Below are 22,870 nucleotides of genomic sequence, written 5' to 3' on the forward strand. Positions count from 1 at the left end.
CTTTCCTGTTTTGTTAGAAAGTGTGTAGGGGTGTGTGTGTGGGGTGTCTGTGGGCACCAACAAGAGACTTTTAATAAATTTCTCTCGTTTTTAAAGCATAAAGTTTTTAAAGCATAAAGGATAATGTTGGTTTTTCTTTTGATGAAGGGTTATTAATACTGTGTTTGATTAGGCTAAATTCTAACTCTTTTTCTTAAGTCGGTGTTAATGTTAAGTCTTTTTTTAAAGTATGTATGTATGTATGTATTTATTTTAGAAAGAGACAGAAGTGAGTGGGGGAGGGAGTGGGACAAGCAGACTCTGAGCTAAGCACAGAACCCTAGGGTGGGGCTCAATCCCACAACTCGAGATCCTGACCTGAGCCAAAACCAAGAGTGGATGCTTGACCAACTGAGCCGCCCAGGCACCCCAATGCTAAGTCTTAAATGAATTTTTATAGAGTATCCGTGATAAATATACGGTATATTGTGTACATAATATACTCACCCATATACACGTATATATGTATGAATCTATTCCTCTATTGTTACAGAGCAAATCAAATTACTCTAGAATTTAAGGTTTTAAAACCTGATTTTTATAGTCATCAGCAGTGGCTTATATTCAAATTGTGGATGTGGAAGTCATAAAGGCTTTACAAATTACTCTTTTAGGTAATGTAGTTCAGGTTATTGTAGAAATGGGGGCATAGAGATTATTTTCATTATAAACAGAAGGTAGATAAAAGGGGTAACAGTATGTGTGTAACAGTATTTTTGTTGTTGTTGGTTAAATCTCTGAAGAGCTACTAATGAAGGGAATTTTAAAGGCAGTGTAAAATGAATTGAAGACTCTTTTGATACTTGTTTTGTCATATTCTTTTAATATTACCTACTTTCCCAAACAAAAAGTCACTCTTTTCTCTATGTGCTCACATGTTCAGTGAGTTGTTTCTGTTGTCTGGTGAGGCACTGTGTGTATGACATTGGCAAGTGTTCAGAGCTCCTTCTCCCTCCTTGTTAAAAATTATTCTTTGTCTTATATCCCCAAATGCCAGCAGCTTCTCTCTAACAACTAAGTCATTAAGGGAGTGAGTTTAATTGCGGAAAATATTCGCAGTCTTATTAAATATGGAAAATGCAATGAACCAGTGCATTTGGTTCTAAAAGATTTATTAACATTTTTATTCTCCATTGAAGTACCCTGTTTATAAAAAATAATACAGCTTATTTCAAAACTTGTTAGTTTGTTCCTGGCTTTTTTTGTTCTTCTGTAGAATCCTGAGAAGACAGCATTTAATTTCAGCTTTTTAAAATACCTATCTCAGTAGATTTAATTTAGCTAACTTTTGTGATCTATTTTTTGACTGCACAGAAAGTTGGAGTAACTGGTCCGCCTGATCCACAAGTCCGCTGTCCCTCTGTCATTGAGTTTGGGAAGTATGAAATTCACACCTGGTACTCCTCCCCATATCCTCAAGAATACTCAAGGTATGTTTTGAGAGACCCTTTACCTTCTGTTTTTAGATTCATAGAACTCCCAACACTAGATCTTGGGGACATTTTAGTCTGCTCATTTTTATACATTTGAGGAAACTGCTGCCTTTTAAATGTCTATAGTAGCAGCTTATTTTGGCAGCCACTTAATCCCAGAAAATTTCTAGATTTTCTCTTCTGTAACCTGTCCAAAAGCTGTTATTTAAAATCGGAAACCTGACACATGGTCAGAGAAACAAAGGGATAAGAGAAATTTGCCTTCATATTTCACACTGCTTAAGTATAAATAGAGCTTTACTGAGAGCCTTTTATCTAAATTTTTATAATTTAATGAACTTGGTGAATAGTTTGTTTTCCCAGGAATAATTGGACAAAAGGTATGTGATAACAGTACATGTAAATAGCTTGGGTTTTCCACACATAAAAAGTAATCAGTCACCAGCTTTTTGGGATGAGGCAACATTTTTAGTAAAGCCAAATTGGTTTCATGACTCAATTCTGATATTTATAAGCTGTATAACCTTAGAAGTTACCCAGCTACCCTGTACCTCAGTTTCCTTATCTACAAAATGGGGGTAAATACAGTATTCACCTCATAGGGTTTATTGTGAACATAAAATTGAGTTAAAACATGTAAATCCGTTAGAAGATGATAAGTGCTCAATAATGTCAGATATTATTTTTTTCCTTTAGGGTTGAAATTAAAAGAGTTGAAAAATAAGTTTTGGTCAAAAAATTAAACTTTAAAGTATAGCAGTCACATTAATGTTCTCTTTAATTTGTAAATTACTTATGCCTCGGGTTTCCCATTTAGGAGTGTTGTAAGGAGTAATAAGTGCTCTGTGAGTTAAACACATGTTCAGAGTGCTCGTTATGTGGCTTTTTACCTATCTAGTGACATTGCTAGTCCAAAATATTAGTATTGGCAATTATAACATTAATTTATTTAGTGCTTTACAGTATACAGAGTGCTTTAACATGATTTATTTTGAGAAGCTGGGAATAAGCTAGTATATTTGTTAAAAAAACTAAAACTCAGTGTTGTTTTTACTTTTTCTTTCCACATAATTTGGTAACTGTCTGGTTTCCAAATGTAAGCAGAAGTAGAATAAGAAGGAATGAGAATGTTATTATGGACACAGACCTCAGCGACCAAAAAAAAAAAAAAAAGAAGAGAAAGCAAAAAGCAAAACTTCAGGAAGCTAACACACAAGCTCATGAAACAGCAGTTGCGAACCGATTATTGTAGGGTTAGTTAGCCCTAAACACTGTTAAATCTGTAAGGCAGCATTCTGTTTATATCATGGGAGAACAACAATTAATGTGAGTTTGTTAAAAGAAGATTACATTGTATGTGATTATATATTTATGTTGAAGGAGGGCAGGGAATTCCTCAACTACTTACAGAACTTAGGTACTCAAGGCAATTCCTCAAGAGTTCTGGATATTCAGAGAATTACGGGATCAAGAAGAAATATGCTGAGGAATTAATTTCTTCATTAGGTTTAAAATAAATTATTATTATCATTTATTTAGTGAGCTCTTTCCAAGCTGTCCAAATCAAAAAAGGGTGCTCAACTTAGACAACAGAGCTTGTTCAGTGTGCATGTATATCAGCTGGTGCAGGGATTGTGGTACAGAGAGATTGAAACCATAGGCACCTTGACTCTTGCACTGAAGGGGAGGAGAGGAAATTGACTCAGAGGTGATACTAGAAAGCCAGCCTTAGCACCTGCTTTTCAAGAGAATGATGAGAATGGAACCATGAAGCTGTTGTCTTTTAAGATCTGAAAAGGCTTCATTAAAAATGTTTTTTATTCTGATAAGATTGTCACTAGAACCTGATCTCTTAATCAGGTTTGAGGGAATTGGTTATCAGTTTATTCTTAAACATTGCCTGCGGAAAAATAAATAATCAATAAATAGGAGTCATAGTAGAAAGCAGCAATGGGATAGGAACTGTAAAATTTATTAACTTTCTTAAATAAAATTTTAAACATTTTCTGTACATTTCTTTATCCATTGTGGTGTGTTCCCTGAATTTTCCATCAAAAAGTATTCTATAGTTTAATAGATTCTTTAATTATGACTTTTTGTCTATTCATAATTCTCTTAGTTACATTTAAAAAATACATATGTCTACTTTTAAATGAGCTTAGGCTTGTTCTATTAAACTTGAATTGGCTAAAATGCTTAGAGACCTTACGTTTACCAAATAAAAAACCTATGGCCTTACTTTGTTAATGACTATTTATTGTTCTGTGCTAAATTACTTCTAAGTTATGTTCTTAATATTAAAGGTTTTGAACACTTTTTAAAAAATTAAAAATCCCAAAGCATGCAAGAACAGAACAATTACAGCAAATAAAAAAGAAAAAATCCCAAACGGAAAATCTTTTGGGAAGTGGGATTGTGCATTATTTCCCATAATATCCAGATATTTGTGTGTGCATTGTATATTAAGTAATCTTGCATCTCTGACCTAAAAAACAAAACAAAACGGAACAACAAGGAAGCCAGTAATGCTGCTTCATTTGGAGCAGTATGATTAAGTCGTAGACACTGAAAGTATAAACCAGAGTTTTAACCCTAAGATTCCCCAACAGGGCCATGTGATGCTCATATATGGCAAACAGGTTCATAGAGAACCTCCTAAAACATGACATAGATGGGCTGAAGGCAAGAGTAACTGTGATCATGGGATATCCTACTCCTGAGCTGTTTAGAACTTATTTCATAGTAACCTTTTTGCAAGGAGAGCATACTGAAATTCTAAAGGATGGGTTCCATGGAATTGAGTAGCTTGGAAAGTTTCCTCTCCCTTTTGATCCTGCTCCTGACTTGATTTGATGCATAGATTATGTACAGCCCCAGTTACTAAAGACCAGCATCCTTAAGGTCTTTGGGTGACCATTAAATGGTGAAATAAAATGAATGAAAGAATAAAACTCTTCATAGTATTAGTCATAAATTAATAGTAGCTTTGGTTACCATCATTGAGCTTGGTACTGGACTAAACATCTCTGGAATAATTCTGTGAGAGGCAAATACCACTGTCTTCATTTTCCAGACCAGGGTCCAGCAAACATATTCAAGACCATGGAGTTTATAAGTGGAAGGACCAAGATTTAATCTCACTTTTCTCTTACCACATAGCCATACCCTTTAACCACCAAGCTTGCACTACTCCACGTAGCATCTGTATCTACATTGATCTTGCATGGCTTTTACCATAATCTTTGATTTAAGTAATATTTGATAGAATTTTTGTTGTTGTATTAAATTTTTACCACAAGTAGACCTATTTTAAAGACTACACAAATTGGTTTTGTCTTGGGCAATGTTCAGAAGCCAAGAAGATACTGTAGGAGTTCCTGGGAAGAGTATATTTGCATCATCCTAGAAGTAAGGGAAGCAATGCTTCTAAAGCGCGTTTAGTTGTGGCCCAGTCCTGACTTCACATCCTAGGATATCAGCAAGGTGGCTGACTCTAGAATCAGTTTCAGGTATGGAAGCTACACCCCATGATGCAGCCGATCAAAGCGACCATACACCTATTTGATAGTCAAGGCCTAGATGCTCTGTCAGGAAGGCAGTGACAAAAAGCAGCACCCAGCAGTATTCTTTAGGGCTGAGAGTATTCATACTCTAACTGCACTTCATTGCATGTGATCTGATGTTCTTTCTATATAATGTGTTTTTTCAATGAAAGAACTTCAGCCATTAGGAACTGTTACTAAAACATTTTGTTTTTTTCTAGTTTTATCAGATGATTCCCTTTAGACTAACAGTGTCATGACACCCCGTGGGCTTGGTTATAATAAAGTAAGAGGCTTTATTTTAAAATGTTTTCAGTGAGAACTGAATTGGAATCAAGTAGATTATGATACTTGCTTTTACTTTGTTATTTTTCAGAGACTAAGATTTGCTGGTTTTTTTTTTTTTTAATCAAGAAAATATCATACAGCTCGCTATTCCAAGGAAATAGCATGAACTTAAAATTTACCAGATAAGACTTGGCAGTAATTTTTTTATAGATTTCATTTCTTTTTAGGTTTTCTTGAACAACTTGCTTACTGCAGGAGTTTTAAAAATTAGACCTTCTTTCATAGACCTTACAAAATAAGTTGTACTTTATTTTCATGTCTCTGTCCCAAGACCTAAAAGTTGAATTGGATGCTTTTAATTTTGGCATTTATCTTTAGCATAATCTGGAAAGTTTAGTAGTCTGTCACTCTTCCCTCCCTTCCTTTTTTCCCAGGGTTTTGTTTAACGTTTCTCAGATTCACATTGTAGGGAATATTTAGTTGTAATATTTAGCCCTCAAAGTGAAACTGTATTCATAGATTCTTTTATATCTTTATGTTGCAACAAGTTAGAATTGCTCATTGAGAATTTAGCACAGGTAAATAAAGGTAAGGTAATAAAGGTAAGGAAGAAGGGGATGCCATTTATTACCTAAGGAGAACCTCCTCCTACCTTTTTTGCAGAAGAAGAAATTGTTCCGAATCCACATATTCGGGAAAATAGTCTGGCAGTTGTGGGTCAGCTCTGAGACTCGGTTATTATTTCTAGTGCCTACATTAGATGATGAAGTTTATAATTGGGGCCATTTTGTTTTGAGATTTTTTAGTTCTGGTGGTAAAGAAGAAAAAAGCTATCTATCTTACTGCCATTCCTTCTCTGAGTAGTGGAATTTGAGGCAGCATGCAAAGGAAATAAGCAGTGTCACCTAGGAAATCTTTCTTTTCAGGGCTCTTGGCTCCTGTTTCTCGACTTCAGTTTTGTAATGTCAGTTATTATTTGTTTTACTCAGTACTTTATTTTGGAATGACTTTTGTACTAATGACTTAATTTCAGGTTGTATTGGTTTGTCTAATATGAGAAATTTTGAAAACCAGTATTAGATATTGTAGACGTTTAGAAATATTATACCTCAGCAGTTCCCTGGAAACTTTTAGTGTGCTGTGAATGACAGTTTTAAAAGTAAGCTGTGAGATTGTATAGGAAGAATGAATACACATTGTAAATCTCCAAGAGAGAAGGAAAAAAAGTCACATACATGCCTTTTTCCATCCTTATTTGAGCACGAAACACTTAACTGCATATAGGACTAGTGCTCCATGAATACACCTTGGCAAAGGCCTTAGTTGAATGTTAAATGTTTTCAGATAAAGTATAATTATGTTTTAAAAGTGGCTTCCAAAGTAGTACTTGAAAAAATAGTGTGGCCTTCACACTTTAACAAATTAGATGTTTTTGTGTGTTAATCTACTTTTTCTTTAATTCCAGTGTAATTTTTTTAAAGCATAGCTAACCAAACCGATAACTAAATAATGAGGTTTACTAAAATTTCCTTCAGTTTCAGTACGTATTATTTGAGAGAAAATGCAGTAATTTGTTTGGATTATAATTTTTATCATCATATTTAGTATTTTTGTATATGTAGTTTTTAATGATAGTTTCAGATCTCAGATTACCAAGGCATGACTGATTCTGGGCACAGTTCAGGTGCAGGGAAGTCTCTGTGCTTAGGATAAATGAGGTGTGTATTTTATAATAGAAGAGCCACATGGTCTTCTGGATTAGACTAAAATAGGTATAAAAGTCACTGACTTTTAATTTAGGTTATATTTTTTCCATTACTTTATGAACTGATCCAATCACTTTATTGCCTAGCTCCTCATAAAAGGGACATTGTAAAGAAGTCCTATTAAATTACTGCTAAAATAGCATGACTATTATATATAAATTAATAACATCTGAAAGAATAATTTGAACTTTCATTTCACTTGTTGAATAATAGACTTTTAAGTTGCAGGATTTAATGGGATATTTAACTAGAGGGAAAGCGAGAATTTCAGGGGTAGGAGGAAGGAGGTAGTGTAGTATGTCCTGACTTGAAAAGACATATTATAGTTTTATACTTAAAAAGATGTATAAAGCCTGCTTTTATAATACCCACTTTATATCCATTGTACTCAGCACTCTGTACCTAGTGCACCTAGCACAAGGTCTGACACCCAGTAGTACAGTTGACCCTTGAATTACACTGCGGCTGCAGTCAGAAATCCATGTATAACTATTGACTCCCCCAAAACTTAACTAATAGTCTACTATTGACTAGAAGCCTTACCAATAGCATAAACAGTCAAGTGATAGATATTTTTTGTTACATGTACTATATATTATATTCTTAGAATAAAGTAAGCTAGAGAGAAAAAATGTTAAGAAAATCATAAAGAAAATACATTTATACTACTGTGTACTGTATTTACCAAGAAAAATCCACGTATGAGTGGATCCACACAGTCCAAACACATGTTGTTCCAAAAAAAATGGATGAATGATCAAATAAAGGAAGAAAGTATATCTATCTTGACAAAATCTTCTTCACTTATTGGGGTGTTCTGAAGGTAGGCTTTATTTTCTACTTAGTAAAGATTATCAAGGAGGGAAGGATATGAGATTTTCATTGTCTGCCAAGTGGGTAACTTTTAAAAAGCCTGGGAAGTATTAGTCTAATAGGAAGATCACTGCATTTTTGGGTATTTTTACTTCTCACCCTTGCCTTCCTTGTTAATTAGTTGGATGCCATTAACCAAATTAGTTTTATAGTTTGTTTTCTCTCTTTCATTTGATTAATGGGGATGACAGTACATTCTCCACCTTTTTTACTTGAGTAGTAATGAGAGTCAAAAAGGATAGTTGTGGAAGTTTACCGTCTTCTAAAAAGCCCTGTCTTTTTTTGTTTAATTATTATTTACAGGTTGCCTAAATTGTATCTTTGTGAATTCTGTCTAAAATATATGAAAAGTAGAACTATTCTCCAGCAGCACATGAAGAAATGTGGTTGGTTCCATCCTCCTGCCAATGAGATTTACAGAAAAAATAATATTTCCGTCTTTGAGGTAAAGTAGATGTTTTATAGTTGTCTTCCTATCATTTCGAATGTAGTGCCACCTATACTGTGTCTAATTGTACTTGTTTTTTTTTTTTTTGAAATGTTATTTTATTGTTGTACTCACGATTGAGTCTGGTAATTCAGCTGTTATGAGAAGCAGAATTAGGCCAATCTGAATGGTACCAAGGTCACACAAGCTTGATCTCAGAATAAATTATTCTGTATTTCAGGATTCCATTTGATTATAAAATGCCAACTGATTATGTTTAGATGTGATAAAATTGTGTCTTAGAATCTATGAAATGGTATTTAAATGAAAAAATTTCTCTTGCTCTATGTAAAGGAATATTTTGTAGAGGTATATTTAATAGCTGTAGTAAACCTTATTTTGTAAAGATATAAAAATATATTTTTTTCACTTCATCATGATGATATGATGTAGGCTATGTCTGTGATTCTGTGTTGTTAGTCATGGGTTTTTAGCTTCTTGATCCTCAGCTCTGTGGTGTCATTGCCAGGTGTTAATTGATTACCTGCTGTATTCAGTTCTGTTGATGACTGTGTTGATAGAATTTCAGATTGTCGAGATCTGCTCAGTCTTTAACTTCCTTGATTTTCCCTACACCTTCATTTTAGGTGAGCAATAGCGGAGCTCTTCACCTTGGGGGGAGGAGGGAGGGTGTGTTTTACAATACTGTTTCAGAACACCCAAGAGCAAACTGCTTCTCACCTTAAGCATATATTGGTATGTATTTTAAAAGAAGTAATACTAAGTTACTGAAATTGTTGAGGAGGTTTCTGTCCTGAAATATCAGTGTCTTAGGGTTTAATGTGGGCATCCATTGGCATTTACATAAAAGAGCAAGCTCTGGCAACTCCAACAACACGGGTGTGTGTCAGGAGAAATGCACTTTAGTGCTCCTGATCTTGGCCAACCCAATTCCAGGAAATACCTCATTTTCCAGGTTCCTACCTAGGGAACCTGCTTGGTGCCTCTGGCACTAGTTACTCCTCCTGAAAATAGCTTTGTCTGGGGTAAATCTGATCGTGGTGGTCAGACTGCATTGCTTCTGGCTGCTGGCATGGACTGGACTATCGTTACACCTTGTTTTACTTAACAAATGTATTTTAGAAGAGGTTGCTTTTAGATCTTTTGTTGAATTACTTTAAAAAATGAATCAGATCAGTTTGCCATCTGAGGGTTTATTGCAGCCAATCTTGTTATAAAAGCAAAAAGTGCTATTTTAAAAGGGTCATCATTTCCTTGTCTAGCTAATTGTACTTTGTTGAAGTACAGTATTTTTATATGTTTGATTGTCTTACAACAGCAGGTACCCTAATTCTGCTGTTGAAAGGGTAGCTTCCAGGTTCTGATCACTGACCGCTTCTCTTAGGGTGGACTGTGGATACTCACAGGTATTTGTAAGTGATGTGTATTATTTTTCTAGAACTAAAGAGCCACTTTCCTGATCATTTTATTCTATTATTTTCCTCTAGGTTGATGGGAATGTGAGTACCATTTATTGTCAGAACCTGTGTCTCTTGGCAAAGTTGTTTCTTGACCACAAAACACTCTATTATGACGTGGAGCCATTTCTTTTTTATGTACTAACACAGAATGATGTCAAGGGCTGCCACCTTGTTGGCTACTTTTCTAAAGTAAGTATATCAGCTTAAAATTTGTTTGAATTCATATGGAAATCTGAAACAACCTTTGTCAGTTCTCACAAGGAGACAGTGCACAATGCAGCACCTTCTGGGTACCATGTAGCTTTTTGGGAAGAAAAATAGAAGGAACATTCAGAAACATACCAAGTGCTTGAAGGTGCTTAGTAACATTCAACAGACTATACTCTCCTAGGAACATGAGCTGCCGTTTATACTCTAGAGAAGTTTTTAAATGACTTCTATTCCCATGGTAATAGTAGATAGAACTTGTGAAATAAACACAGTCATTACCTCTTTGAGCTCTTTCTCAGTTTAAATCTTCTCTTCCTAGTTTAAATTTGAAGAATAGAACTAAGAATAAGAAGCCATTTTTATTCATGGATATTTTCTCTCCTTCCTATAATCTTCCATTCTCTTGGGGAGAACAAAAGGTATTTTTTTTTTAGTCAAACAGCATTAAAGATGTACTTTTATTTAAGCTAGCCTATGATAAAATCTAACTGTATGAAATAGTTAAGTGGAAGTACCAGCTTTCTGTTAGTTGGCTGTTTCAGAAGTATAATTTTATATATATTGCCTGATTTTTAGAAGCGTCTGTACCCAATATTTTGAGATTGTTTTCTGTGAAGTTAGGTACAGCCGATGGGAAGATGGGACTGCCCTGTGTAGCACCAGAGCAGGAAACAAGAGAATCTTTGAAATGGTGGATGAATTTTCCCATTTCTGGAGTGCCATACTGACTCATCATTTATAGCTTTGCAGATTGATTGGGACTCAAATTCCCCTGCTTATCTTAGGCAATGGCATACTGTTTTTGTGTTGCAGATGGTGTTAGATGGCATAATTTTATTTTACATTTTTGTTCTCCTAGGATGATTGCTTTGCGGGTAATGGCAATGACTTAACGTAGTCCTGTCTCCTCCCAGTGGGGTATTTTTTTCTTGATGCACATGCTGTTCTCAAAGGACCAGGGCTGTGGTTTTGACTGTTAGTATTTGTTTCTTAATAATTAGCGTTACTATTCAGTCTTACTCACATGTTATTTTAAAACTTTCTTTACCAGGAAAAGCACTGCCAACAGAAGTACAACGTTTCCTGCATAATGATTCTTCCCCAATACCAGCGTAAGGGCTATGGCAGGTTTCTCATCGATTTCAGTAAGGATTATAAAATAATTTTTCGTTATCTCTTCTTGTGGACCTCCTGTATATATATTTTTTTAGAGATTAGAAGATGATTTATCGGCTGCTAGTATGTTTCGTCATACTGCAGTATGGGACTTTAAAACCTAAAGTCATGAATTTTTTTTCTTTGATTGGATATGAAATATTTTAAAATAGCTTATACTGAATACCAACTTTGTGTGATCTATTGCAAATACTTTGAATTTTCAACTCTTAATTTACAGGTGGAACTTAGTTTTATGATAATTCTAACAGCAATACTCAATACATTGTATAACTACATAAACGTTAGTACAGTAAAGAAGTACAGTACTTGCTTTATTTTTGTCACCTAATTATCTGAGAAAATGTGTACGTCATTTTTTAGTTACGGGCTCTACCTAGTGGCTAAAATACGCAGTGCACCTTAAAAAATCTTAAATGGCATAGGAAATAATTTAATCTGACTTAAAAATTGAAAGCTAAACAGCTCTAAAAAGTCATTGTAGAATTTGAATTTTGTTTTACGTGTTGATAGTCTTGCTTGAAAGTAAATATATGTTTACAGTAAATTTTGTATTGATTATAACAGTGATTTTTGAGCGAATGTTTTGATACTGGCAGTTCTTCTCAATATCAGATGATTTTATCACCAGTGTTAAGAAGTTAATTCTCAGATGAACCAGTTCAGCCTGTTCTGGTTGGCCTTAGACTGTACTCCTGACCATATTTTATTGGAAATACATGCCATTGATTATTTTGTACATTTTCTTGGCCGCCTTAGATTGGTAGTTGAGAGTACAACTCAGATTATTTCTTTTAGTATCAATATATTGTTTTGAAATAGGACTCATGTTTGGATGTGTTATGTCATTAAGTAGCAAAGTTAGGGGAAAATATTTATTAGTTATACTTTTGAGATACACAAAATATTAATATTAATAGTTAGTTATACTTTTGAGATACACAAACAGCAGTCTATGATTACAGTATTTGTTTTCATTTGCTTTTCCTAACGTCATCTATTTTTCCCACATTACCATTCACAGACTGCTTTTAGTAGTTTCCTTTGATGACAAAATCTGCATTTCTTCTGCCATCTCCATTGTTGAAGCTCTCTCTTAGAATTTATCCCTTTCTCTTCCTGTTCTTGAGAGTCCTGCTCTAGACAGGAGGACAGATACACTCACAGGGACACCCTCACGCTGACATCCTTGCTCTCTAAGAGTTAGGGTGAGAGATGATTGTGAGGAGAGCTTTGGCTGAAGTAAGAAACTGTCATCTGATTCACTCGCAGAAGAACCACAATCTTAACAGATAGTATTACGCAAAAAGGAAGGCATTCTTTTGTATTGTTCAGCAATTCAGGTATGGCTGTTGCCATCTGGTGGTCCAAATAAAACATGCAAGGGAGGTTCCCCCCATAAAATAAAAGCAAATTATTGCCTTCTCTTTTTCATGCAGCCTGTTAATATGAAATCCTTTGATTTTTTTTAACAATTTGAATATTTTAACAATGTAATTTATATTAAGTATAGACAAAGTAGCACTAACCTAATGTTCAGTATATACAAATTACATCATCTTGTGAGAATTTGTGTTGAAGTAATTTTTCAATTTTGTTCCTTTTCTTGAAGGAACTTACCTGTGAAAGTATTATTGCCTATGCTACTTAGATTGGTGGCGGAGGAGGGAGTTGTTACTCTGGTGAATTAACCTATTTTAGGCTCACTGACGTATTTGTGATGCGGGGCTTTCTTTAGGTTATTTGTTATCAAAGCGCGAAGGCCAAGCAGGGTCTCCAGAGAAACCGTTATCCGATCTAGGTCGTCTTTCCTACATGGCTTACTGGAAAAGTGTAATATTGGAGTGCCTTTATCACCAAAATGACAAGCAAATCAGCATTAAGAAGTTAAGCAAGTTGACTGGAATCTGCCCTCAAGACATTACTTCCACACTCCACCACCTACGAATGCTGGACTTTCGTAGTGACCAGTGAGTGTCACACCCCTTGTTATACTTTCAAAAGATAATTAGGTGTAAGTGTTTGGATCAGGCAGCCAGATTATCAGTGAAAGGCCATAAACTAATATTAAGTGGTACATTTGGTGATCCTGAGACACCATTTTCATTTCTGTGATATTTGATACTGTATTTTTTTTTTTAACTGTTTTTTCTGGTCTTCCTTCTAACTTGGACCTAAGCTATTGAAGCTTTTCTAATGTTGGGAGCTCCTTCACAATACAGGAAGTAACAGCTCTAGAAATAATGTCTAATAAAACGTACCCATGATTTATTTCCATATAAAGTGGTACGAAATAAAATACAGGTCAAAGGAAGGTCAGCTTACCCTTATCTAGAGGGGTTGGGAAAAGATCACAGAGAAAGGAAGTAGGCATTGGGCTAGAAAGATGGAGGATAGGAGATAGGGTACAGGAGAGTAGCAGCAATTCCAGAGGTGGAAGTGTGAGACAGCGAATGGTTAAAATCACCTCATCCGTTGTTCTTGGTGCGTGTGAAGCAGCTGTCCCAACTTCGTAGTTCTTATCTATCTCATATGGTGGCATTTTTCTGTATTTCATGCTCCCAAGATGGCTGTTTTTTAAAGCATTTGTCATCAACTCCAGGGTTTTCTGGGGGTCATAGCTCCGTATTCATTGTTAGGTACTCCTTGTACATCGTTGATTGCTATAAACTTTGCTCTGGTTCCAGATTTGTGATAATCCGCCGGGAAAAACTTATCCAGGATCACATGGCAAAGCTTCAGCTGAATTTGCGACCTGTGGATGTAGATCCAGAATGTTTGCGCTGGACTCCTGTCATAGTCTCCAATTCTGTTGTCTCAGAGGAGGAGGAAGAGGAGGCTGAGGAAGGAGAAAACGAAGAGCCTCAGTGCCAGGAAAGAGAATTAGAGACAAGTGTAAGGGCATGAGTAGTCTCTATTTTTGATGACAGAAGGCTCTGTTTTTGGTTTTCATGAGTATTTGTGATATGTGTTACAATATCTTAAACCAACGCAGTCAATTCACATTAGAATTTCAGAGTTGATTTCAGTGATAGAGATTTCAGAAAGACTGGGTTTTGTTTACTTATTTGTATACTTTTAAGCCTTGGATCATTAGGAGACCTTCAAATTTGTTGCAGTGTGTTACTTAGAACTAAGAATTCTTTAGCAAAGTGCTGATAAACAGCTAAATTTTAAGCTGTGTAGTAGTAATTGAGGAATCTGAATTTAATTCTGACCATTGTTAAACATGAAATGAAGATCCCTTTTCCTTAAAATAAAACATTAAGGAAATAATGTAAACGTGTATGTTTTCTAATAGAGCACTAAATAATTCAGTGGGTACACGGATGTCTTTAAGCCATTAAAGGGTTAATGAGGGACTGTACAACATTGTATAGTGTTCAGTATTTTTTTTCATGTGATGCGTATCTTTCTCTGTTTTTTTTAAAGCTGTGCTTTCATCCTTTAAAAATCCATGTCCTCCTTTGATAAACACAGTTTCACGCCCCTGTTTAATGTAATTTAATTTTCAGAATGAAGTTAAATATTCAGAATAAAAATAAATCAAAATAATTACATACATTTTCTTTCATTTTTTTTTCCCAAACACCCCCTTTCTCTTGCCCATGCCCCAGAGCCCATCTCCTCTCTGTTTATAAATTTTGTTGCTAAGAAATTTGGTAAATTATATCACTTAACATTTATAAGAACAATGCTGTTCACTATGTTTATTGAAGGTGGGATTGCATAGTGGCTAAGAGCACTAGCTCTTGGGTCAGACTGCCTGGGTTTCGATCCCAGCTTCCACGTTTGCTATTGCATGTCCTAGGGCGAGTTACTTGTATTTTTTGTGCCTCAGTTACCTCGTTTGTAAAATGAGGATGTAATAATAACACTTCATACAATTGTTGTAAGGGTTAAATGACTCAAAGCATTTAAAGCAGTGCCTAACACATGAGAAATACTCATGATAGCTATTAAATAATAATTTTCTTTCTTAAAGCTCTGTTTTCTCATTTCTGTATTTAAGAGGTCAAAGAGGAGGTATAATCAAATAAGACTGAAAAATTAATCAGCGTGGTTTTATTTTCTAAAATCAGGTGGGAAAGTCTGCATCTCGGGAGAACAAAGAACAAGATTCTTATTCTTCAGTAGAAAGTGAAAAGAAACCAGAAGTTACGGCACCAGCCAGTTCTACACGTCTGAACAAACAAGTCCTTCCCCGTGATAGTCTTCCTGCAAATAATCAGCCATCCCGGAGAGGCCGCTGGGGGAGGAAGAACAGGAAAACCCAGGAACGTTTTGATGATAAAGATTCTAAACTGCTCTTGGAAGAGACATCAACTCCTCAGGAACAATATGGAGAATGTGAGGAAAAATCAGAAACCTCCCAAGAACAATACACTGAAAGTGAGGAGCAGTTGGCAGCCTCTCAGGAGCAGCCAAGCCAGGATGGAAAGCCAGACATTCCCAAAAGAAGACTAAGTGAGGGGGTTGAGCTCTGGCGAGGACAGCTGAAGAAGACCCCCGAGACACTGAAGTGTAGATTACCAGAAGGCAATGATAGGCTGCCCCGTCGCTATAGTGATGGTGACAGGGCTCTCCTCAGAGGCTTCAGTGAGAGTAGTGAGGAGGAAGAAGAGCCAGAAAGTCCTCGGTCCAGCTCCCCACCAATTCTTACAAAGCCCACATTGAAGAGAAAAGTAAGGCTTTTCTTATGACTCGTTTCTTTTGACTTGTCTGTTCTTTCCCCAACTGCAGCTTATTATATACATGTGTCTGTCCTAGAGTTCTGAAAAACTAAATATAGAAATTGTTAGTGTGTTATTTTTTTAGACTTTATGCCTCAGTATATTGTAGCCTGTGATCTTCCCAGTGAATGTTTGAAATGTGGATATGGCTTCTGTGGTTCATGGGAATAGATGTCATAAGCTTATTTTAAGGGCTGACAAACTGTTTTTCAGCTTGCTGGTTTGATGTTGTAATCATGACTTTAGGGATTTATCAAGTATTTAAAAAATATGTATAGATTAGAGATGTTTATGTTAGAAAAGAATTAAAGTATCTGACAGCTTGATGGACAGTGGTGCCCTTTGTCGGGGTGCTTGGAGAGGCCATTCCTCTTAGGTGGGGGTGGGACTTTTTCCCTGTGCTCTCCTCTCCTGTCTCCATCTCTCCCTTCTTGCTTTCAGTGGTTTGACTTAACCTGGTTTTAAAAATATTTTCTCAACTTTATCTTGTTTTCTTGCAAAGTTTGAATGATACCCAGTTTATAAATGCATTGTGATGATAATGAGTTCTGGCAAACTGTATACCAGAACTGTCCCAGACTGTGGAGTGGATTTTAAGCATTGCCACAAGCCAGCCAGACTGAGCTCAGCACCTGGATGAGCCACCCTGTAGTAGAGGGGTGACAGCTTTCATCCAAAGCAGTGGGATTGTTCCTCTCCTTAGCAGAACCTTACAGGGGGGAAAAACAAAGCAGGGCTATATATAAAAAAATAAGCTTTTAATTTTAGAACAGTTTTAGATAGTTGCAATAATTGCAGAGAAAGTACGGAGAGTTCCTATATTCCTTACAGGCAGTTTCTCTTATTGTTAACCTCTTGCATTGGTATAGTACATTTGTCACAATTAGTAAACTAGTATTTTATTAACTAGAGTCCATACTTTATTTAGATCTCGTCAATTTTCCCGTATGTTCTTTTTCTTTTCCAGGACCTCATCCAGCACACATTACACTTAGTAGTCATGCCTCTTTGGCCCCTCTTGGTTGTGACAGTTTCTAAGACTCCTTGTTTTTGATGACCTTGACAGTTTGATGAGTACTGGCTAGGTATTTTAGAATGTCCCTCATGATACTAGAACGGGGTCATATGTTTTTGGGAAGAAGACCACAGAGGTAAAGTGTCAGATTCTTATCACATCATATAAAGGGTGTCTGATATATATGTATGTATACACCAAACACAGGACTATTACTGTCAGTATGACTATTCACTGTTGATATCAGTCTGGATCACCAGGTGTGAGGTTGTGTTTGTCAGGTTTCTCCACTGTAAATTAGTTACTCCTTTTTTCCCCTTTCTCATACTCTGTGCTTTGGAAGGTAGTCGCTCTCAGGAGCCCATACTTAAGATATGGACAGTTAATACTCAGTTCCTTAGGAGGAGGGTATCTGTGTTGGTTAGTTGGAATTCTGCTTGGAGATCTCTTCATTCCCACCCTTCTGTTTGTTTATTCAAGCGTTTATTTATACCAGCGTAGAGTCGGATATTTACTTTATATTCTGAGTTATAACCCAGCAGTGCCACTTGATTTACTTTGTTACTCAAATTGTTCCAGCTTTGGTGATTAGGAGTCTTTAAGTTTTGCTCCCAGGTCTCTTTAACTTAATACATACCGTCATCATTGTAAGGTTTGGTTTTGTTTGGAGCACTTCCTTACTTTCTAGTACTGCAGGATATTCTAGGTTCATCTTGTATATTTCATGTCCGAGTCCGAGAGTCAGCCATTTTTCCAAAGAGCGGAGCCAAACATGTTTAACCTGTTTTGAAAATTATACTCTCAACTTAAAGGACTAGTGAATTTAAATTTGAAGTGGAGAAAAACTCAATACTGGCTAACTCTGCCATTCATTACATGATCAGGAAGAATATATCTTTGCCATTCCAGGCTTTTATTGCCTATTTATAAGGTAAAATTATGCTAATTCCCTGTGTAAACAAGAGAATATTGTAACAGGCAGTGAGATCATGCACAAAATACTTTGAAGTTCTTAAATTCTCTTGACTGGGAGTCAGAGACTATATTTTACAACCGTTTCTATACTGACTGAATATGTGACCTTAAGCAAGCCCTGTTATCTTTCTCGCCTCTACAGAATGAGGGGATTGGATTAGATCATTTCTGGTGCATTGCCTTTATCATTTCGTTGTATCTATTATGAGCTACGGGACAAACAGTGTTTTATGTATTTATTTATTTTTTCTTTTTGAGGTAAAGAGATGTTAAAGGACTAACTTCTGTGTCATTGCAGTATTGAAGTAGGCATTTTCCTAGAGTGTTAAATGTAACTGAGCTATTAATAAGGGAATTACAATATCTGCTCTTTGGGCATGCCCTTTATACCGTTGTATTCAATTATCCAACATCTTTCTGTGATTATGTAGTTTTTACTGTAGTATTTTGAAATAATACTTGTAATGCCTCTTGGCAAACAGTATACCCATTTTATATGTGCTAATTCTGTTAGGTTCAAAAACTATTCATTATGTTATTAATAGAAATGATAGTATTCATCCCTGTAAATAAAATGCTTTCTTCCTCTTTTAAATAGAAACCCATTCTTCACCGAAGGCGGAGAGTCCGAAAGCGCAAACACCACAATAGCAGTGTGGTCACAGAGACTATTTCTGAGACGACAGAGGTGTTAGATGAACCTTTTGAAGACTCTGACTCCGAGAGGCCGATGCCAAGATTAGAACCCACGTTTGAGATCGATGAAGAGGAAGAGGAAGAGGATGAAAGCGAACTCTTCTCCAGAGGGTACTTCCACCGTCTCTCCTCACAGGATGTGCTCAGGTGTCGACCCTCTTCTAAGAGGAAATCGAAAGATGAAGATGACGATGAAGAGTCAGATGACGCCGATGGTATGTTTTAGAGAACTGTAGCTTATGATAGTTGTTGTTTTTAAAGAAACGGGCTGCAACTGATAGCTGCAGACCCTTCCGTCAAAAGGCTGAAAAAGTGACACTCCCCACTAAGCAAGTAAAGGACGGCCGACTTGATAACCTCTCAAAATTTGTGTTAAGTATATGCATCCCCATTTTCTCATTGAGCCTTCTGTTCTTTTAAAAAGTTTTTTCTAGTTTCCCTTTCAACACGGGACCTATTTTTGCCTCTGCAGAAAATATCTTGCTGTTAGGAAATTGTTCTTTTTTGCCTAATCCTTTCTCAGCCATTATCTGAATCTTTAGTTAATGGGTGGATTGGACTTAGCATCAAGAAGACATTAAAATAATAACCCTTTACTAGAAAGTACACTCTGTGGACTTACCTGTGTTGCTAATTGTTGTATGCCGAGTGCTTAAAACAGGCACTTGGTAAATATTGCTAAATGGATACATACTAGAAAGATGGCTCTTAAATAAGACCAGATTCATGTAAATTGGACCTGCTTCACATCTGTTCAGGAATCCTTCCCAATCATATCTCTAATGTGCCTTTCTCTGTGAATAGTAAATTTCTAATAAAAATGGTAACAGTGCCTCAGGGTAGGTTAAATTTTATGGCATAGTGCAAAATCCAGTGATTTACTTTTAAAATAGCCTTGTTGTTTAGAAATAAAGAAACTGGGGCTATATATGTGCTGGGTCACAGACTAGTCATTTACATCCTGCCCACAAAGTTTCTGCCAGTATCTCATGCTGCCTGTACCTGCAGTGTTTGCCTTAATGGGCGGGGGGTGGGGGGGTGTAAGACTAAGCTTGTTTTCACTTTGCTGGGTGAATTTGAAGGAATCTTGTCTACTGTTGGTGGAATTATAGCATCTATTTATTTTTTTTATTTTTTATTTTTTTTTTTAAAGATTTTATTTATTTATTTGACAGAGATAGAGACAGCCAGTGAGAGAGGGAACACAAGCAGGGGGAGTGGGAGAGGAAGAAGCAGGCTCATAGCAGAGGAGCCTGATGCGGGGCTCGATCCCATAACGCTGGGATCACGCCCTGAGCCGAAGGCAGACGCTTAACCGCTGTGCCACCCAGGCGCCCCTATAGCATCTATTTATTAATTGAGCTTTTTATTCTTTAAAAAATAAATTTGCTCAATTTCATATCCAGTAGAAACTTGCATTCTCTCCATTCTCATATTTTTATATAAGAAATACTTTTAATATAGTGATAAGATGACTGAGTTCTTTGCTTTGCTGTGAATGACTTTCCACAGTTTTATTGTGTTACGCTTTGAGGTATATAACTAGGAAACCAAAGATGTAGTGTGTAAATTTGACCCTTCAGTAAAATTCTCTCTTGGATCATTGTAGACTAAAATAGTATCCCCTGTTTTTATTCTTGTTGACTTGGACAAGTTTTCTCTGATGTGGCCATTTCCTTCCTTTATTTTCACATTACTATTGCCAGCTGTGCCTTTTTAGCTTACCCCTCAAAATCCTGTTCTGCCTTGGTGTTCTTCCCTTTAAAAATTAATGGGAAATGTGAATGTACTTAATGGTGCACCACACTGGACACCTAAACGTGGTTGAAATGGTACATTTTCTGCTATGCGTAGTTTACTACAATCTTTAAAAATAGAAAAAAGTAATGGAGACAAAATAATGCTAATGTCAAATATATTTCTAATAAATCATTGTCATTGGTACTTTCACTTTTTCTTCAGGTCAGTACTAGGACTAAATGCCTTGCGGCTGTTCCCGTACAAACACAACATCGATTGAGCAGTTACTCATGTAGGATTGCTCAGTCGTGGCCTGGGGTAATTAACTCATGATATTACCTCACGTAATGATTTTATGGAAACCAGGAAAACCAGAGAGAGAATATAAATTGCAAACAGGAAAAAAAAAGAAGAAGAAGAAGAAGAAATGAGCTGATTTGTGATTACACAGTAAAGACAGCTTGTCTGAAGTACTTGTACCACTGCCGAGCATCTGCATCTTTACACAGCTTGTCTCCAGTTTCTAGAGGAGAAAGCTGACCTGTAGACCAACTTCCTAAAGCCGTGCAGTTGGTGATGATAAACCCAGACTGGTTTTAAGTAGTGGGGGCAACAGAGTGTTGACCAGGGTTCTTTCCTTGTTCTGTCAGCTCACTGTGTGACTTTAGAAGAGGTCATTATTAGGTTTCTCCTATAGATTCGTAACTTGAAACTGAAGGTAATCAGGAGTTTGTGATGATTAATAAAATTATTTCTTTTGCACATGTGGTCTCAGAAAAAGGCACTGGTACAAATAAAAAATCTTGTAACTTTTTTTTAATGTTTTGTTTTTTATCCCTCCTGTGTAGACACTCCTATCCTAAAGCCAGTATCTCTCTTGAGAAAATGTGATGTGAAGGATTCTCAGCTTGAGCCAGATACATCCACACCTATGAAAAAGAAAAAGGGATGGCCCAAAGGCAAAAGCCGCAAACCAATCCACTGGAAGAAAAGACCTGGTCGCAAACCAGGATTCAAGTTGAATCGGGAAATTATACCTGTTTCTACTCAAGAATGCATTGTTGAGCCCATTGTCCCCATTCCTAAATCAGGACGTAAAGCCAGACTTCAAGAGAATGAAGACGCTGTCGAACCAAAAGAAGACTTGCCTCTAACTGAAGACAGGAAGGAAGAAGTGGACGTGCACGTGGAAGCAGACGAGGCTGAAGAGGGAGAAGACGACACAGCCAGCAGTGAAGTCAGAGCGGCTTCTCCGGCGGACAGCAACAGCCCTGAGACAGGGACAAAAGAACCTGAGATAGAAGAGGAGGAGGAGAAGGCCCGGGCCTTAGAGGAGCAGAGGCAGTCAGAAGAGGAGCAACCAGAACTGGAAGAACAGGAGCAGGAGGAAGAGGATGAAGCGGCTGTAGAGACAAACCAGAATGAAGACCAGGATGCAGATGATGAAGATGATGGTCACCTGGGATCTAGCAAGAAAAAAGAGCTGGAGGAGCAGCCCGGTAGGGAAGACGTCAAGGAGGAGCCCGGTGGTCAGGAGTCTTTTTTAGATACTAACGTGCAGAGCAGTAGGGAGAATATAAAGGATAAAGATGAAACAGAACCAGATTCGGAAGAGGAACAGACTTCCCATGAGACATCCATGGTATCAGAGCATATGCCCGGGTCTGAGGACGACCATGAGGAAGATTCAAACTCTAAGGAAGAATTGATTGAGCTGAAAGAGGAAGAAGAGATTCCTCATAGTGAACTGGATCTGGAAACCGTGCAGGCAGTGCAGTCTCTGACTCAAGAAGAAAGCAACGAGCACGAGGGAGCCTACCAGGACTGTGAAGAGACTCTGGCGGCGTGTCAGACCCTGCAGAGTTACACCCAGGCGGACGAAGACCCTCAGATGTCCATGGTCGAAGACTGCCATGCCTCGGGACATAATAGTCCAATATCTTCTGTTCAGTCTCATCCCAGCCAGTCGGTCCGCTCAGTCAATAGTCCCAACGTGCCTGCCCTCGAAAGTGGTTACACCCAGATCAGCCCGGAGCAAGGATCCCTGTCCGCACCCTCTATGCAGAACATGGAGACCAGCCCCATGATGGATGTGCCTTCCGTATCAGACCACTCTCAGCAGGTGGTGGACAGTGGCTTCAGTGACCTGGGCAGCATAGAGAGCACCACCGAGAACTATGAGAACCCCAGCAGTTACGATTCTACGATGGGCGGCAGCATCTGCGGGAATAGCTCCTCGCAGAGCAGCTGCTCCTACGGCGGCTTGTCATCCTCCAGCAGCCTCACCCAGAACAGCTGTGTCGTCACTCAGCAAATGGCCAGCATGGGCAACAGCTGCAGCATGATGCAGCAGAGCAGCGTGCCGCCCGCCGCGGCCAACTGCAGCATCAAGTCGCCGCAGAGCTGCGTGGTGGAGAGGCCTCCCAGTAACCAGCAGCCGCCGCCGCCGCAGCCGCCGTCGCAGCCGGCGCCGCAG

The 22,870-nt window shown here is 37.4% G+C and overlaps 1 protein-coding gene across 1 annotated transcript in view; it reads left to right on the plus strand.

The window, feature by feature from the left end:
- The window catches only part of KAT6A (lysine acetyltransferase 6A), a 110,403-nt gene that overhangs the window by 83,797 nt on the left and 3,736 nt on the right, over window positions 1–22,870 (plus strand). Inside the window, 9 exon segments of the mRNA XM_019798711.2 lie at window positions 1,354–1,469; window positions 8,245–8,386; window positions 9,877–10,038; window positions 11,111–11,204; window positions 12,974–13,205; window positions 13,923–14,130; window positions 15,318–15,920; window positions 18,557–18,869; window positions 21,243–22,869. Of these exon segments, the coding sequence (XP_019654270.2) occupies window positions 1,354–1,469; window positions 8,245–8,386; window positions 9,877–10,038; window positions 11,111–11,204; window positions 12,974–13,205; window positions 13,923–14,130; window positions 15,318–15,920; window positions 18,557–18,869; window positions 21,243–22,869 (3,497 nt within the window).

The sequence above is a fragment of the Ailuropoda melanoleuca genome, chromosome 18, assembly GCF_002007445.2.
Source record: "Ailuropoda melanoleuca isolate Jingjing chromosome 18, ASM200744v2, whole genome shotgun sequence".
Lineage (NCBI taxonomy): Eukaryota > Metazoa > Chordata > Mammalia > Carnivora > Ursidae > Ailuropoda > Ailuropoda melanoleuca.